Below are 18,076 nucleotides of genomic sequence, written 5' to 3' on the forward strand. Positions count from 1 at the left end.
AGAACAGCCACCATTTAAGGACACAGCCATTCATCTGAGAATAAAACTGTCAACAGGCAAAATCTAACAAATTAAACAAATTAATGATTATTTCTCTAGACGGATATGTCCTTTACCTATTCATTCAGCTAAACTTTATTTTCCGGTGTCAGGGACTGAACCCAACACATGATGCCTATTCAAGGTAAACAAGGAGTCCAATATCCCACCTTAGTAGCCCTCCCAAGTCCTTTTAATACAATTTCACCTATATATAAAGAAAAGGGAAAAGTCCCTGGTGTAAGGGATGTGGGGATCCAGGATTCTGATTTCTATGGAAGTAGACTATGCTTATGATAAAAATTTCTCTTTCATCTGGAACCAAGTTGGCTCCAAAGATAAAGATTAAATGGAATTTAATATATCCTGTGAGTCTAAGCACCAGTACCCAAAGCAAGACCCTCAAAATTAGATCTCAAGTTAGATTTCTGGCTATTCTCCTAGAAAATAAATAAATGTAAACATCATCAATTGAGTGTGAAAAGCTTCCCAGTAAAATATTTTTCTTCTTTCTTCTTGATTCAGTTCTATTAAATGGCGTGGTTTGGAAATGTCCACACAATTGTACTACTTTCCATAATAAAATTGAAATGGGAAAGATAAAAAATAAATAATCTTGAATGAAGAAGAAATGAGGGGAGGAAGATTCAACAGTTTTAATCTCGGGTATAACTACTTTTGCAAAGTTACATGGTGTTGAAGAAATACTCTAGAAAAAAATTAAGAAAAGCTGACTTGCTTTTGTTTCAAATAATCTAAATACTAACCAGAATGATTGGGTAATTAACTCGATTCACCCCCCCCCCTTTTTTTTTGGTTTATATTTAGCTGATATTTAGGCAGGCATCAATACAGTAGGAAATCTTTTCCGAAGTAAAGCAAAGAACGCTGCCCACAATCATGAATGAGCATCATTGCCAAGGGATGAAAAGCCCTCATGGGCAATGTTATTTAGGTAGCTCTATCACCATGGGGACGTCAGAGTGGAGAACAGTGGGCATCTTGTGAGATCCTCACCTGAGGGAATGAACTTTGCCAGCCCTCTGCAAAGGAAAACATTTAGCATTCTACTTGCACAGGTCGGTCGTGGACAAAACAGGGTTTTATTCTTTTTTCAAGTCTAAAGGCAGCCTCTGTGTTTGAGATCTTCCATACATCACTCAGTCACTTCAACATAGACTCTGCTTCCTCATGGAAACTTCTCCTCAGGTTACAAAGTACACGAAAACAAGAGGGAGGGCGCCAGGGGGGAAATTGCACTCTGTAGTTGGTTCACTTGTAAAATTTCAACAACAGTGACATTGATCAGATTTACTCCTATGGGAAAGTTACAGGAGATGGAATTATTGCCCAGTGGTATAGGGCTGACTTCCACTTCTCTATTTTGGGAAGAAGTACTCTAAGAAATCCTTGAGCTGAATGATTAACACACGCAGATTGCCAAACAACAAGACAGAAGATTTGCAGACCTGGGCCGTGAAACTTCCCATCTTCTGGCTCAGGTTCAAGGGGGCAGCAGGCCCCTCAATGCACAATGCATAATTTCCCCCGCCCAGCTCCCAAGGTACTTCTGTTGACCTGAAGTTTCCACTAGCAAAGAGACATAATGCTTTACTGTTTGTTGGAGTTTGTCTCTGATTCTTAAAAGAGCAATTTCATTCCAGCTAAGAACATTTTCAAGCATGCTTAACCAAATGGGGAGGGGGGCAAGTTGCACGTGAAATTCCAGAGAGATCCCATTTTATATAATTTTACCATATGAACTTCCTTATGAAATATTTTCTTTAACAAATTTCTGTCCTGCAAAAGGCCATAAATTGAGAAACAATGTGAAAATGATGAAGCCGAGCCTAGAAAAACTGCAATTAGACACAAGGATACCAATTTCAAAACAGTATTTAAGATAAAATTAAATCAGTCTAGAGGATCCCCTTATCGACTTCATGTGTAGCCATGATATGCACTCTTGGTGTGTGATCTTGGGGAGGTATTTAACCTTTCGGGGTATCTGTTTCTTCATCTGTACACTGGGGACAACGAAAGCACTCCTACCCGGGGTTGAGAGTATTGAATGAGATGAGGCCTGCAAAGAACTTAGGACAGTGCTTGCTATATGGAAGGTGCTAAATAAATCCTTGCTAATATTATTCTTTTAAAATTTGGGAATCAAGTCTATTGAGAATGTTAATGACTGCCTAATAGAAATGTGAAATGTAGCTAATCTTGGGAGAACAGACAAATCTAGCCAGTGAGGCTGTGTGCCTGTGGGATTCGGCAAATCTGGACATGTCTGTGGGATCACGGAGGTGAGCCCTTTAAGGTCGAATGAAGGGCCAAGGGGGAATCCCATGAAAAGACTCATTCTAAGTAATAGAGAAGGACTCAACGGCGCAGGGCTATGTTGGAGAGGGAGAAGGATTGTGAGAGCCACACCATGCCTGCCGCTCAGATATTTGGCCGAGTGCCTAAAGAACCCTTGACCCAAAAAACATGATGTGTCAATAAAAAGGTCCAAAAATCAAAACAAAACAAAATCATTGGGGAAGAACTTCCTAAAAGTAGCTCGAGATGTTTGGAGTGCAAAGTGGCAACCCCAGTTTAGCAATGTTGAAAGACACGGACGGGAGCTCTGGAAGAAGATCAAGCCAGCCTCACAGAGAAACCAGTATCCTGCACATTCATGGCTTCAGGACAGACACCACAGACAGCGGTTGTGTGGACATGATCAGTGGGCCCTGGTGAGGGATCGTACAAAGGACATTGGCGACATAACTGATGTGGTTGGTGGCGGTAGCATCAGCAGGATCTCTCTCCAGGGACCCAGCGCCAGGGAGAAGGAGGACTCGCTGGGGCGGTTTCACCTGTGCTCACTCAGCTGTCCCTCTTTTTTGCCACATAAATCTATCCATGTGTTAAAATTCATACAACTGTGCATAAAATACTCAATTTTACAGTATATATATTTTAAATAATATCAAAAATTTTCAGGGGTGCCTGGGTGGCTCAGTCGGTTAAACGTCTGCCTTCAGCTCAGGTCATGATCCCGGAGTCCTGGGATCGAGCCCCACGTGGGGCTCCTTGCTCAGCGGGGAGCCTGCTTCTCCCTCTCCCTCTACCTCTCCTCCTGTTCATGCTCTCTCTCATTGTCTCAAACAAATAAATAAAATCTTTAAAAAAAAAAAGAAAAAAATTGTTTTCAGGAAATTGCTCATCAGTGTACTTCTAGTCACCATTTCCTGTTTCTAAATAATGTATAAACTTTTTCAGAAAATAATTAACATAGTAAAATGCATAAATCTTAATTGTATCAGCCAACACGTTTTTACAAACATAACAGATGTATAACTTTTGGCATAGGGTTCTAGATCTGTTTCTTTTGAGAAGCATACACCTTTTATGTCATTTTTTTTCCATCGTGAATGCTATTATAGCTCATCTCAGTGATGCCAGGACATCTTATTTTCTTATGATTTCATGTTTATTTGTCCTATGTACTCAATCATTTAATCAAGAGAAAAAGACAGTGACTTAGTTAATCCATCTCATCTGAATGAATGCTTACAGCTAGTAGTTTACTTTTTCTTTTTTTTTAAATTTTTTTAGTATTTTACTTTTTCATTTACTTTTTCATCCATAGTATAGTAGCACCCCACATTTTCATTTTATTTTTAATACAGTAAGCATATCCACATTATATTAATTAATAGAAATTTAGAATATTGCATTAAAACTTTATATGCTCGGTATTTAACATAGATCTGAGACTACAAAGCCAACTGTAACTAAGTATAAAGAAACATAGTAAAAAGCCTTTCTTATATAAATATATGGGAAAAAAGAAACTTCTCAAACATATTTCATCTTTTTTCTATATATCTGTGACTCTTTCAAATATATTGATAGGACATTAAGTTTTTTAGTCAATATCATTATAAAAATATACAAAAGTTTTATAACCAATAACTTGCAGCATGATAATATCTAAAGCATGACCAAAAAAATCTAACTCAATGGCCAAGAAAATCATAAGTAAATGTTGGAGCTTATTTTAGCCAGACGCATATGGATTTGTAGTCAGGAAAAAAAAGATAATTGACTAGCTTAAAAAGAACATAAAAGAAATGTAATAAATTTTATTCAAAGACAGAACTACATAGGAGCCCATTCAAATAAACACAACTGTTATACAGTGAAAGAAATCTAGGGACAGGACTAAACCTGTTCTTTAACCAGTCCAGCAAGTAAAAAATATGATCGATACTGCAAAGAGAAATCCTAACCCCAGTAATTCTTGGGTAACAGACAGGACATCTCTTTGATCAATGGTTTAACACTTCCCGGCATCTAACTGAGACTTTCTGAGATCTAGTGTTAACCTGACAAGTTAACCTTTTGGCCTATTCATCCCTTCTTTCCAGATTCAGAATGGGCTGACAAACAGGTGAGCATTTCCAAATTTGCAGCTTCTCCTTAGTCTCCTGGGAGCATAACATAATATGCTCCCTCCTCTGGCTTCTTTCTTTTAATTTATTATCAAAATAATAAGAGTTGTACATATAAAATGGAGAAGTCTTACACCCAAATGAGCTTGATTCCATCAGATTCTGTAAGAGGTGCCCACATCACCCCCCAGAATCCTGGCAGCAGTTGCTAGATGAGGTGCCCCTTGCCCTGAAGAAGTTCCTGTATTTCAGAACTTTATAAATAGAACAAAATTAATTAGCTTGATTGAGCGAATCTCTCCTTTGGGATCAACTATAGCGTACACTAAGCAGTCAACCTAAGTGTTAGTATATTTAAAACAAAATGCGGATCACATTCGGGGCTGTTATAGTTTTAACCCTTACCCCTCTTTACAAAGGAATTGCTGCCATCGGTACTGAAGCAGGGATGGCTAAGGGAAACATCTGTGTTCTCTTCTTGCCCCGACCCTCTTTGTTTTCAGCCATCCTGGTTTTATGACTTGTGTTAATCATCTTCTGGGGACTATATTGTTTAATTTACCATACTGATCCTTTATCAGGACTTTCCTCCTAATGGCAGAGCAGTATCAGGCTCTTTGCAAATAACCAAAGTTCAAACTTCAGGTTCTCCCTTCACTAGCTGTGTGAGACTTAAAACAAAACAAAACAAAAATCTCTGTGTGCCTCAGTTTCCTTGTCTGTAAAACGATGATAATATCTGCCATATAGATTCATTGTGGAGATTATGTAGAAGAGGTTATAACAGAACTCAACAGAGCATGGGCACCACATAAATTTCAGCTATTTATTTACCAAATCATGGTCCACATGAAGTGTATTTATAACTAGAGTTCTGGATAGCATGGGCCCAGTGAGGAAAAAAATGTAAAAAAAAAAAGGAAAGAACGAAAAAGAAAGAAAAAAGAAAGAAAGAAAGAAAGAAAGAAAGAAAGAAAGAAAGAAAGAAAGAAAGAAAGAAGAAAGAAAAGAGAAAGAAAGAAAGAAAGAAAGAAAGAAAGAAAGAAAGAAAGAAAGAAAGAAAGAAAGAAAGAAAGAAAGAAAGAAAACAGGATATGGAATAGAACTCGGTGGTTCAAATTTTAACTCCTGTGGGATTTCTCTTCTGTGAAGAAATTTTTCTGCTGGTGGAAAGATGTTTCTGAACTTTCTTACTTTGACACAGAGTGACAGCAGGAGAGGATTTTATTAAGCTTTGTGTCCTTAGTGCCTAGAACAGGGCTGAATATATACTAGATGCTCAAGAGGTGTTTCCTGAATGAAAGTTGCTGACAGTGTGGGTGGGATACTGGCCATGGAAACAATGATCCTATTCTTAGGCCCAGCTGTACTTTCTTTCTATAATCGGGGGAATGTTAAACTCAATAGACAAGATCAAACTGAACAGTGTTAGAGGGGTAGGAGCCTGCCTGTAGAGGTGTAATTCCAAGTTGACCAAATGAAAATGTCACAGGAGGCAATCAACACAGGCTCCAGCTTGAGAGGCTGTTGACATTCTGTGTAATTATTGCAAGTGCACACGGGGTAGTCCACATTATTATAAACTGCATTTCCAACACTGTATGGCATTAAATTAAAAAAAAAAAGGCAATGAAGTTATAGCCATTAGCAAAGCTGAATTGGAACTCCTAGAAAATGTCAAGGAGATCTTAATTGTACTTTATATAATGGTCTCCTAGGCTAATAAGATATGATCTAAAACCATTAGGTATGAGAAGGTAAACATTTTAAGAGCACTTTTTTTTTGCCAAAAGGCTCTTCATCTCTATTTGACAACTCTGGCTCGGCCTTGAGGGAAAGCATTGCAGCATTCTGAAATAACAGATATTGTTTGTGACCGAGGTGATGAGGTCGGTGGTGGGGGAGAGCACTCAAAGGTAACGTACATAGAGCAAGGATGTCTATAAATCTGCTTGTGAAGTCACACATCACTGTTCCCCACCTCCCACCCCTGGCAGAGGGGGTCGGCAGGTATGCTCTAAAAGTCATTCCTCTGTCACATAGCACACAGTTCCAAAATGCTGGGAAACACCTATTATGCTGACAAACTTCAGAACACATAAACCTATTTAGCCTTACAAGTGACTGAAACTCGTTCTCTCAAGGTTGGAATCTCGCCAACAGAAAGCCTTATATTCATACCTTGTTTTATCAGTGAGCTTCTGAGCTAAGACAGTAGATCCACGAATCCCTGCTGCTGCTGGAGATTTTATAGAGTCCCTGCTCTCGATTATTGATGAAAGTCACCAGCAATCTAATCTATAGGTCAATGTGACTCTGTCCCATGAGCTCCAAAGTTCTGTCTTCTATTTCTGGCTCAAGGAGTACAGTGTTTACTTTTGTTCGTATTTTTAATTGATTTGATGTTAACATCACATGGAGAAATATTATCTACTCCTCAATAAGACGTTTATCTAAGTGAGAGGCAGAGTCTCTTCTCCCTTCTTCACCATGCAGTTAACAAAAGGGACTACTGACTGTCCCCGGGGAGGTAAATATGTGAAAATTACCAAAAATTAATATGTGTTCATTTTACAAGTGTGTTCAGTTCAAATTCATTAAATGAAAATACAATCACCAAGGCAGAACTTTACTGAAATGGAGACTTCAGTTAGAAAGGGTGAGTGGCTACAATTTGCAATCTGGTGCTGTTTGTAAACACAGTTTAGAAATCATTGTTCAGACATGTGGGCTCTGGTTCCAGTTTGTCTCAATCTTGTGTGTACTCTGGCAAGCAACCTAATGCTTCTTTATACCTTTGTTTCTCTGTTTGTACAGGGGAGAACATTACCACTAAATGAAATTTGTATAGTGCTTGGGGACACCTGCACAAATTGTGTTGTTTCAAACTGATATTAAGATGGTATTTGTTTAATCTACTTGAAAATCAGATTAATACTTTCTTTAGTGCTATTTGGTAGTGTTTACTAAACTGTGTTTGTTTCATTAAACATTAGCTCTTCAGGGTTAGATGTTATATGAAACGGCCTACTTTTGTTAAATTTATGAAACCCTAAGGTAAACAAAGTTAAACAAAGGCCTTGCTACAGGACTTCTCAGAGCCTTTAATATCCTGATGAGCATTATGAATCTCCTAGATGGGTATGGTTTGTGTATTCCCCAAACTTATTTAACAATGGCATTTTTCTTGAACTTTTCTTTTAAGGTCAGAGGAAGGCTTTTGTGAAATGCTTGGCAGAAAGATAAGCACCATTAATAAGTACAGTCCAAAAATCTTAAAGAGGAAGCACAGCGTTGAAAAGCAGCTCTGGGGCGCCTGGGTGGCTCAGTCTGTTAAGCATCTGACTCTTGGTTTCCACTGAGGTCATGATCTCAGGGTCCTGGGATGGAGCCCCACATCCAGCCCCGCTTTGGTCTCCACGCTCGGCGGGTAGTCTGCTCAAGGATTCTCTCTCTCCCTCTTCCTCTACCCCTCCCCCCTGTTTGCAACTCTCTCTCTCTCTCAAATAAGTAAGTAAATAAGTAAATTAATTAATTAATTAACAGCTCTGTTCTTTTATTATTTATTTGCTTTTTTTTTTTTTACCATTGTAATTGAAGCTGCCTTAGTTGACCTGCACTAAACACATCACTCTATAAAATATACTTGCTGGACCATGTTGAACTGCTAGTTTCGTAGGTCAAAAAATGATGGCATACCAGCATGTTCATGTATTTCTACCTAACATCCATGTCCCTGGCAGACTGAACCCTTGGAACCAGAAGGCTAAATTCCAGCGTGCCTACAGACTTCCCTTCCCACCAGCTGAATTATATGTTGACCAGGATCAGTTGCATTTGTTCCCAAACATTTTATGACCATTGTGCTTGTTCTTGTAATTGCATAATTTAACTAGATGTTATGTAAACCCATAGAATATAAACACGAGAATGAAAAGAACGTTGTTGATTCTATGACAACTAGGTTGAATGCTTCGTTATGGTGAGATTTAAGAATTGCTGTTAAATCAGGTCAGGGTGAGCTGTTCTAAAAGTTTGGGGTGGGGGGGAGTGGAATCTTAAAATTGTGATGTCTACACTGCATTTTAACTGACCTTCAACGCTCAGGGTACACTAAAGATACTGACGTTGGAATTTGGGATGCTAAGTGATGGGTGTGGTTTATGGAAAGAAAGAATCAGAATTCCTATCAGAAGACCTATAGTCAAGAAATGATTGGATCCTATGTCAAAAAATTGATTAATATAGAGGGGTGATATCCAAGTATTTTAACAGCCAGTATGGTCTTGACCCTGACCAATCAGAATGAATGCCTGTCCCAGCAGGAATGGTCCTCAGATGATTGCACAGCCGTGCCCGTGCATGCTGGCTGAACGTCAGCTTCGTCTACAAATGTGTCAGGTTAAAATACAACATTCGGGGGGCGTCTGGCTGGCTCACTTGGAAAAGCATGTGACCCTTGATCTCAGGGTCATAAGTTCAAGCCCCACATTGGGTGTAGAGATTACTTAAGAAAGAAAGAAAGAAAGAAAGAAAGAAAGAAAGAAAGAAAGAAAGAAAGAAAGAAAGAAAGAAAGAAAGAAAGAAAGAAACAAACAAACAAACAAACAAACAAACTTAAAAAAATACAACATTTTGATACATTACATCATTTTAAAAACAAATTTCTTGTTTTAGACAAATGTTCTGATGATCTGGCCAAATGCGATCTCTGATCACCTCAGAAGACTTCTCTTGAGTTCCGCTACTACCAGCGACAATAAGGGACCTCGCCTAATAGGGCTATAAGGTACTTTCCACAGGTATTATCCCCTCTAATAATCAGGAACTGAAGTAAAGAAGGTTGGATCCTTCCTGTAAGCAAATGTTCTGGAAGAAACCCCTTTGAAGCTACTGCACAAGCAGGTGGGGGTTATAGAGATCGGAATTTAACTATATAAATAGTTTTCTTGTTGATGAATCATTTTGGGGAAAGGAAAAGACATAAAGAGAAAGGGAGGGAAAAGAAAAGAGCTGGAACCTGGACTCCAGATTTGGGCAGAATAGTCAAATATCTGCTGCCAGAAGATGGCTCCTGACCAAGATGAGTGCTCAGTTGGGGACGATTGAGGGAAATCGAGGGATAGTTGTGCTGAGTATGAGACTGCCCTGATGTCTTTTACATTCTAATCGTTGTTGACCCACAGGGGCATGTGGAAGGCTGTCTAGCTGTGTCTCAGAACCACTACCCTGCAACTTAACCTGTACAGTAAGAGGTTCAGAAATCAGGAATAAATCTGATATAAAGAAGAAAAATATCACACTAAATTCTGACTCTCAAATGACAAAAAGCATAAGAAGGTCTATCCACAACTGTCACTTTTTTAATTGATTTTTTTTATTTGAGTATAGTTAAAACACACAAGGTTACATTAGTTTCAGGGGACAATAGCGATCTGACAGGTTTAAACATTACACTATGCTCCCCACAAATGGAGCTGCCATCTGTCCCCATACAACGTTATTACAGTACCATTGACTCCGTTCCTTGCGCTGTACATTTTAGTCCTGTGACTTATTCATTCCATAACTGGAAGCCTGTGTCTGTCACTCCCCTTCACCCATTTCAGGCATCTCTCTATCCCCCATCCCTCTGGCAACCGTCAGTTTGCTCTCTGTGTTTACAGGTCTGATTCTGTTTTTTCTTTGTTTATTCTTTTTTTTTTTTTTTAGATTTCACATATGAGTGAAATCATATGGTATTTGTCCTTCTCAGTCTGACTTTTTCACTTAACATAATACCCTGTAGGTCCATCCATGTTGTCACAAATGGCACAATCTCATCCTTTTTTATGGCTGTGTAATATCTCATGGGGGTGTATACAAGCATATATATATATAACATCTTCTTTATCCACTCATCTATTGATGGACTCAGGTTGCTTCCATATCTTGGCTATTGTAAATAATGCTGCAGTCAACATAGGGGTGCATATAGCCTTTCAAATTAATATTTTTGTTTTCTTTGGGTAAATACCCAGTGGTGAAATTATTGGATCATATGGCATTTCTATTTTTCATTTTTTGAGCAACCTTCACACTATTTTCCACCGTGGCTGCACCAATTTACATTCCCACCAGCAGGGTACAAGGGTTCCTTTTTCATCACATCCTCACCAACACACAACTGTCAGTTTTTAACTAGCTGGAAATGATATAGTGTGGAGTAATTCCAGTGTTCTTTGAGGCAGTCAAATAATTGTAATTTTTTTTTTAATTTCACTCCTTTGAAATTAGTCACCCCTTTTTTTGAAATATCAGTTACTGGTAATCTCTACCTGGGGAAAGTCTGTGAGTTAGAAGTTACTATTGTACCTGGCAGAGGTTACCGGCTTTGTAGCCTAGCACCTAGCCGTGTACTGGAATCACCTGGGAGCTTTAGGAAAATCCCGGTGCTAGAAAAATACCTGATTTAGAAAAATGCCTGGTCTGTGATACTGCTGATGCGCTGGATTTTAAAAGCTTCGCACCTCAAATGTTGCCTATGGACCAGCTATGTTCACGTTGCCTGGGAACCTATTAGGCTGGAAATCAAGTCCCACCCTGGACCTATAAAGCTCGATCCCTATATCAGAAACCGCATTTTCATAAGACTTCACGTGAATCGTAGGCACATTGAAGTTTCTCAAAGTATTGTCACAGCACTTACATTAAAATTTCCTGAGGCATTTTTTTTTTTTTAAGATTTTATTTATTTATTTGACAGAGAGAGAGACAGCGAGAGAGGGAACACAAGCAGGGGGAGTGGGAGAAGCAGTCTTCCCGCGGAGCAGGGAGCCCGATGGGGGCTCGATCCCAGGACCCTGGGATCATGCCCTGAGCCGAAGGCAGATGCTTAACTGACTGAGCCACCCAGGCGCCCCAGATTTTGTTTATTTATTTGACATAGAGAGAGACACACAGCGAGAGTGGGAACACAAGCAAGGGGAGTGGGAGAGGGAGAAGCAGGCTCCCCGCGAAGCAGGGAGCCTGATGCAGGGCTCGATCCCAGGACCCTGGGACATTGACCTGAGCCGAAGGCAGACGCTTAACAGACTGAGCCACCCAGGCACTCCAATATTTATTTATTTATTAAAAGATTTTATTTATTTATTTGAGAGACAGAGAGTGAGAGAGAGACAGCGAGAGCATGAGCAGGGGGAGGGGCAGAGGGAGAAGCAGGCTTCCCCCCGAGCAGGGAGCCCGATGCGGGGCTCGATCCCAGGACCCTGGGACCATGACCTGAGCCGGAGGCAGACGCTTAACGACTGAGCCACCCAGGTGCCCCTCCTGAGGCATTTTTTAAAAAGAAAATGCAGTTGTTGTTGTTAGTGTTTTTGCCCCAACTTAGCTCCTGATGAGAATCTGTGGGGGACTGGGAGGGTAAGGGGTGAAGGTTTGTGGGAGGCAAGGTGGGGCATGAGCCTGAGGAATCAAGAGTTTAGCAACCACACGGTGAATCTTATGCGCATCTAAATTGAGAACCAGCTGATGGGGGAAATTGGGAGAGATTGGTAGAAAGGTACAAACCTTCAGCCATAAAATGAATAAGGTCTGAGGAGCTAATGTATAACATGGAGACTCTAGTTGATAACACTGTATCGTATAATTGAAATTGGCTGAGAGAGTAGAAATTAAATGTTGTCAACAAAGAAAAAGGATAAATATGGGACGTGACTGATGTGTTAATTAATTCTGTGGGGGGAATTCTTCCATAATGTATATATATATCAAATCATCATATTGTACATTTTAAATATCTTACAATTTATTTGTCAATTTACCTCAATAAATGGGAAAACAATAAGTTGAGAACCACTGTTATAAAGAGTGCGTCTTAGGACTCGTTCTGAAATTGCTAACTAAGGTCCTGGCTCTGAGAGGCTGTGGGAGGGGCCGGAAACGGAGGATAGGGCTGCTGTGAATATTAGCAGGCACGGTACTCAGCCATGAAGCCACGCACTCTGCTCCCTAAGTCAAAATCATACTAACTTTAAAGAAGATGCTCAGACCATCAGTTCTGGGGCAATTTTGTGTCCACTTTTTTTAGGAACCAGTCAGATTTCAGGGTATAATCTGAGATTCTCACTTTTCCTCAAGTGCCAACAGTTAACTGAAGTTTGGGACCTGTTTGAGTGTTTTTGTTTTTCATCAAAATTTAAAGTCTCGGAAAATACAGCTTATTGACAGGGACCTAAGAACCTCTTGTAGAAATGATTGACACAAACTTATCTAAACATTTTTTTCTATGCAGACCCTGATTAAGCAAGCTTGGGCTATGTCTCCAAATACAGGAGTACCCTTCTGTGGTAGCTTCTCTTAGATAACCACAAAGGCAGCATAAATCAGACCACAACCCTGGCAAAGAGCAATTCTATGCAGTACAAGTTTTAGATAGCATGGTGTTGCCTTCTCATATGGGTGTTGATATTGTTCCCCAAATCCAGAACAACAACAACAAAATTCCACTGCAGCCTCTATTTATTCTAGTAACATCAGTTCATGGTCATTATCATGGGTCTAGGCGGGACTCTTTGTTTTCATTTTTGTATTAGTGTGCTAGAGCTTCCATAATCAAGTACTACAAATTTGGGGGCTTAAAACAGAAATTTATTGTCTTGCAGTTCTGGAAGGCGAGAAATCTGTAATCAGGTTGTCAGCTGTGCCACCTTTGTCTCCAGTTTGTCATCCACAACGATTCTCTTTGCCTGTTGTAGGCAGTTTGGTCCCTGTGTTGTTAGTGGGCTAGTCTGGGGCCTTCTTGGGCTTAAGTTGAGTCAGACAAGGCATTTGTCAGAGATGAGGTAGCACTGAACTTTAGGGCATTCTCCCTGTGTTGTCCCATGAGAAGCTTTTGTTGGTCGGGGGGCCTGCAGTCAGACCAAATATCTGCCCCCAGCCCAATGCTGGACCACAGTCAGACTGGTGTGTTTGGTTATCTTCCCCTCTCCCTGGGGTAGGAATCACTTTGGAGTGGCGCTGGCCCCATCAGGGTGGCTTATACAGTACTGGGTTGGTGGCACCACCTTGGATGGCCTCCTGTCAAGGGTATGGGGGTCCACAGGAGAATGCGGGGGGCAGAGTGTGAGGTGCCAGCAAGGTTTATGCTGGGGCCACAATGTTGGGGAAGATAGATCCAAAGAACTGTGGGGAGGCAGAGTGCACTGTTGGCTAGCTAGAGAATGTTCCTGCTGTGCTGGTTCCCACAGGTGTCTGTGTATCTAGGCTGGGGGGGAGAGGACGGAGATGGCACCTGCCAGCTCTTTTGTTGTTGGAGAAGTCTCCCAAAGATCCCTGTCCCTCCAGCACAGGCTCTGAGACTGTAAACAAGCCTCCGTCCTGTATCCCCCAGGCAGTTCTCAAACTGCTGCTTCTGTGCTGTATCTCTGTGGGGCTGTTTGTTGTGCTGTCCCTTTAAGGGAAGGGACTCCATTTCTTATTGCCCTCTGGTTCTCCCAAAGCCTGCTGATTTTTAATATTCCAGGTGCTAAGCCCCACTGATGGTAGAACTCACAAAGCCAAGCCTCTCTCGTTCTCAAAGCCAAATATTACGGGGTACACCTTCCCAGTGTGGGTTCCCTGTGCCTGGGGTGCCCGGGGTGGGGGTTTGTTCATTCCTCTCTTCGAATCCATAGTTTCCCTTCCTCCTGTGGATAGTTCTGCAGGTCCCTTTAGCCCCCGACTCTGTCCCTGCCCTTCCTACCCTCCTCCATGTGGCCTCTTCTTTACATTTAGCTGTGGAGAGTCTGTTCTGCCAGTCTCCAGGTCATCTTCTCTGTTATTTATACTGATGTGGGTGTTACCCAGGCGTATCGGTGGGGCAAGGTGAGCCAAAGATTCTCCTACTCTGCCATCTTCCCCAGAAGTTCAGAAGAGTTTTTGTTTGTTTTTAATATAGATTTGTATGTTGACTATGATATCCAGCTTCAAGGGAAAATGCCTTCGTCAGAATAGGCTAGGTAAGTCTGCATTAACAAGCAAGTCTTAAGTCTCAGCGGCTTATTGCAAAAACAAATAAACAAACAAACCAATTCTTCATACAAACAAGATGCTTCCAGCTCACCAGGATGTCTCACCTTCAAATAATCTCTCAGGGACTGAGGCTGTTTCTATTTTATGTCTCTGCCATCTTGATATGGAACTTTCAGGAGCTTTCTAGGGCAAGGAAAAAGAGAGTACTGGAAAACTCACTTTTCTTTTATCCTTTGGCTGGAAAGTGGCTCATGTCACTTATGCTTAAGGTTGTTGACCAAATTAGTTGCATGTCCCAACCTAACTGTGAGGGATACTGAGAAATATAGTCTTTCTGTATACTTAGGAAAAGGAATGGGACCTAGGAAAATATAACATTTTCTCTGATACAGAGAAATAAGTCAAACTGTATTTGAGTTTATGGCACTGCCAACCAAGTTAACCTTGAGTTAGGTCCTGAATGGAAACAATTTTAACCAGCTTTAAAGGGATATGTTTTGTAATAAAAGTGGGTTTTTGTTGGTTTGCTTGCTTTACTTTGATTTGATTTTTAATTTTCAAGTTTTCCTGCATTCTTTTCTCCTCTAATATCTAGTAATGCCTTTGGCCACTCATTACTCATTTTCCCTCCTCCCAAAGGTACTGAGCATGTAATATACAATCAACATATACACTAACTTATTGAACTAAGGAATAAAAACTTTCAACTCAATAGGCCCTGACATTGTTAATTTTGTTAAAGATTTAATGAGAAGGAGATAAAAGAATAAATGAGTAAAATTTCCACTAATAACTAACAACTTAATTTATCTGTCTTTCATCTTCCCCCAAGTAGCCATAATTAAGTGTTGATGATGTCACATCTATAATAATACCTCTATCTGTAGCTCCCTTTCAAGTTTGCAAAGCCTGCTACATCTATTATTTCATTGTATCCTCACACCATAGAAGGTACAGTAGGGCAGGTGTTATCCCCATTTTGCAGATTAGGAAATTAGAATTCTGTGATGTTAAGTGAGCTGCCTAAGATCTATAGCCAGTAATGATGTTGTCACTTGGACCAGATCTCTTAACTTCCTGTCTTATGTTTTTCCCTGACCAGAACACAGAGGCTCTCTACAAATGGAAATCATCCATAGAGGCAAGATAAAAGAGTCTACTCCTTAATTTTTAACACAAAGAAATCCAAGCTGGTTATAATAATGTAGTGAGAGCATAACTTTCAAAAATTTCATCCCAATGCATGCAGTTTTATAAACTCTTCTGGAAGCAATGGAGGCTTAATTGTACAGAGGCATCTACACAGGGACAGGGAAATTTTTCTGTAAAGGGCCAGATAGGGAATGTTTTAGTCTCTGCAGCCATATGTTCTCTGTTGCATACTCTCCTCTGTTATTTTTAAAATATTTTTAAAATGTAAAAATCACTTTAGTTCACAGGCTGTTCAAAATAGGCCGTGGGTTGGATTTGTCCCACAGGCCCTGAGTTTTTAGGAGGTTGTTTGTCCATAAAAAGTAAGCTGACAGTGACCATGAAACTGCCTACTTGTTGTTGGTCCTGCAGGCATTCAGCTTGCCTTGCATTGCCTGCTTGGCAATTTTCTTTAGGGTCACAAATTACCCACTTTCAGGTGAGATATGCAACATTTTGTCTCTGAGTTTCTTACCCTGCTGGTTGACATTCAGGGTCTCCCTTCCGGTACATTGCTGGACCTGTGACTTGGTTTCAGCAGCTCCACTTGCCATTGGGAGCCATGAGGCATGATGCTCCCTTTCTTTTGTAGACAGCTGAACTTCCGCTGCCTGATTGTTCAAGTTGGGCCTCTCCTAAGTGCCCTTCCACCTCATTTTCTAAACGTGTCCCTCTTCTTATCCTGTTTATCATCTCTTGGTAAAGCCTATGAAGGTGGAGGTAGGGGTATCTAGCAGGTCACTCAAGGGCACTGAATATAATACAAGTGATCAGAGAGCCTCCCCCGAGCCTCATATCTGTCTTTCCCCCTGGAGTTCTGGCAGTAGCAGAAGGCAAGAGCAGTGCTACAACTTTGGGAGGTCACTAATCTCAGGAAAATGAGGCATGCCTGTTAGAGATGCATGAACTGCATTAATGCTCAAATGCTCTGTGATGGAAACCGTCACTTCTTTTTAAGTTTCTCCTATGATTTTTTTAAGTTTAATTTTGGCTAATTTTTTTCTAGGCAGAAGGTGCTTTGTTCATTAAACAGATGTTTGCGATCTGCTACAAGTCTGGCACTGTATTAGTTGCCAGGTCACAAGGAGAATTGGTATGTGGTATCTGCTGAAGGAGCTTACGTCTTTGAAGGAGATAGATGCATACATGGGCTGTGAAAATACAGAAGAGTACAAATATAGAACAATAGTACAAATATAGAAGAATGTCTTCCACGCTCCAGGGTGCCATAGGAGCGTGGAAGACATTCTTAATTCTTCAGGGGGAAGGGACAGCTAGGAAAGAGTCAGAAAGGAAGTGATGTCTGAGATGAGTAAAAGAGAGAATGAGAAAAATGGTCAAGATGGAGGGGATAACATGTCACAGAGGTGTGGTAGAAGATGGTGTGATTGGGAACTATCCAATGCATAATGTGACTTGCACATGCACATGTGGTATCTAAGAAGGAGGGGTGGATAGTGAGGTACGAATGTAGAAATGTGCCAGAATGTACTCCATCCCAAAGTGCAAAGTTTGTTCATTGACCTGAAGGCAGGCGTGAACAAGTATGGCAGCACAGTGGCTCCATAAGGTTTGTGTTTTTGAAAGATCTCTTAGGCTGGGATGTGGAAGTTGGACTAATGAAATCTAGGACTGGAGCACGAAATTATTCCATTTGTCCAGCAAGAGATGGTAAATATCAGAGTTATAGCAAAAGGGAACAAGTTCAAGATGATTAGGAAACAACAGTACTTGGAGACTGATTATGAGTATGAAGTAAGGAAAGTCCAGAACAATCTCCTGGTTAATGGCTTGGCAGTTGAGAAACGATGTTGTAATCCAACAACATTGGAAACACTGAACGAGGAGTGAAGAGGAAATTAGAAGACCAGATGATTCATTCCATTTTAGGCTGTGAGATCTGAAAATCCTCTGGGATGTCCAAGTGAAGATGTTCAGTATACAGTAGGAAAAACTGGTCTGAAGGTCAGCAACAGTGACTCAGCTGGAGATATTTGGGAAACATTGGTACTTAGTCTTTGGATTTAGATTTGATTGTCCAAACAGGAATTGGAGTTTGAGAAGTAAACAGGACCAAGGGCAAAACCCCAAGGATGTCCAACTTTGTCAGATGCAAGAAGAGCCTGCAGTAGAAATAGAAGATCAAGAAGGAATGGACAGAGAGAGAGGAATATAATTGGAATTGTGTGCTGTTATGGAAGGCAGAATGGGAAAGAGTTTGAGTTTTGTGAGATAGGATGAAAAAGAATTGATTTTTATGTAAAAAGCAGGAGGTCACTAATTAAAAACAATTCAGGAGAGTAGTGGAAGTAGAAGCTGGATTGAAGTGACTGGACTAATGAATAATTAAAGGAGATAATGTAAATATTAGATACAAGATCTGCAAAGACATTTTGTATATTGTAATATACAAA

General features: G+C 40.5%; 1 protein-coding gene across 3 annotated transcripts in view; it reads left to right on the top strand.

The window, feature by feature from the left end:
- Positions 1 to 18,076, top strand: part of KLF12 (KLF transcription factor 12) — a 522,975-nt gene that overhangs the window by 489,369 nt on the left and 15,530 nt on the right. For all 3 annotated transcript variants that reach the window (XR_010409973.1, XM_064585999.1, XM_064586001.1), the window contains one exon: positions 9,159 to 9,270. Coding sequence is in view for 2 of the 3 variants with exons in the window: in XM_064585999.1 (XP_064442069.1) it covers positions 9,159 to 9,269 (111 nt within the window). In the remaining variant the exon portion in view is untranslated. The remainder of the gene's footprint in view (positions 1 to 9,158; positions 9,271 to 18,076) is intronic.

This window comes from Mirounga angustirostris, unplaced genomic scaffold (genome assembly GCF_029215605.1).
Source record: "Mirounga angustirostris isolate CCGP_5_RB_7025 unplaced genomic scaffold, mMirAng1.0.hap1 SCAF_3, whole genome shotgun sequence".
In the NCBI taxonomy this organism is placed as follows: domain Eukaryota; kingdom Metazoa; phylum Chordata; class Mammalia; order Carnivora; family Phocidae; genus Mirounga; species Mirounga angustirostris.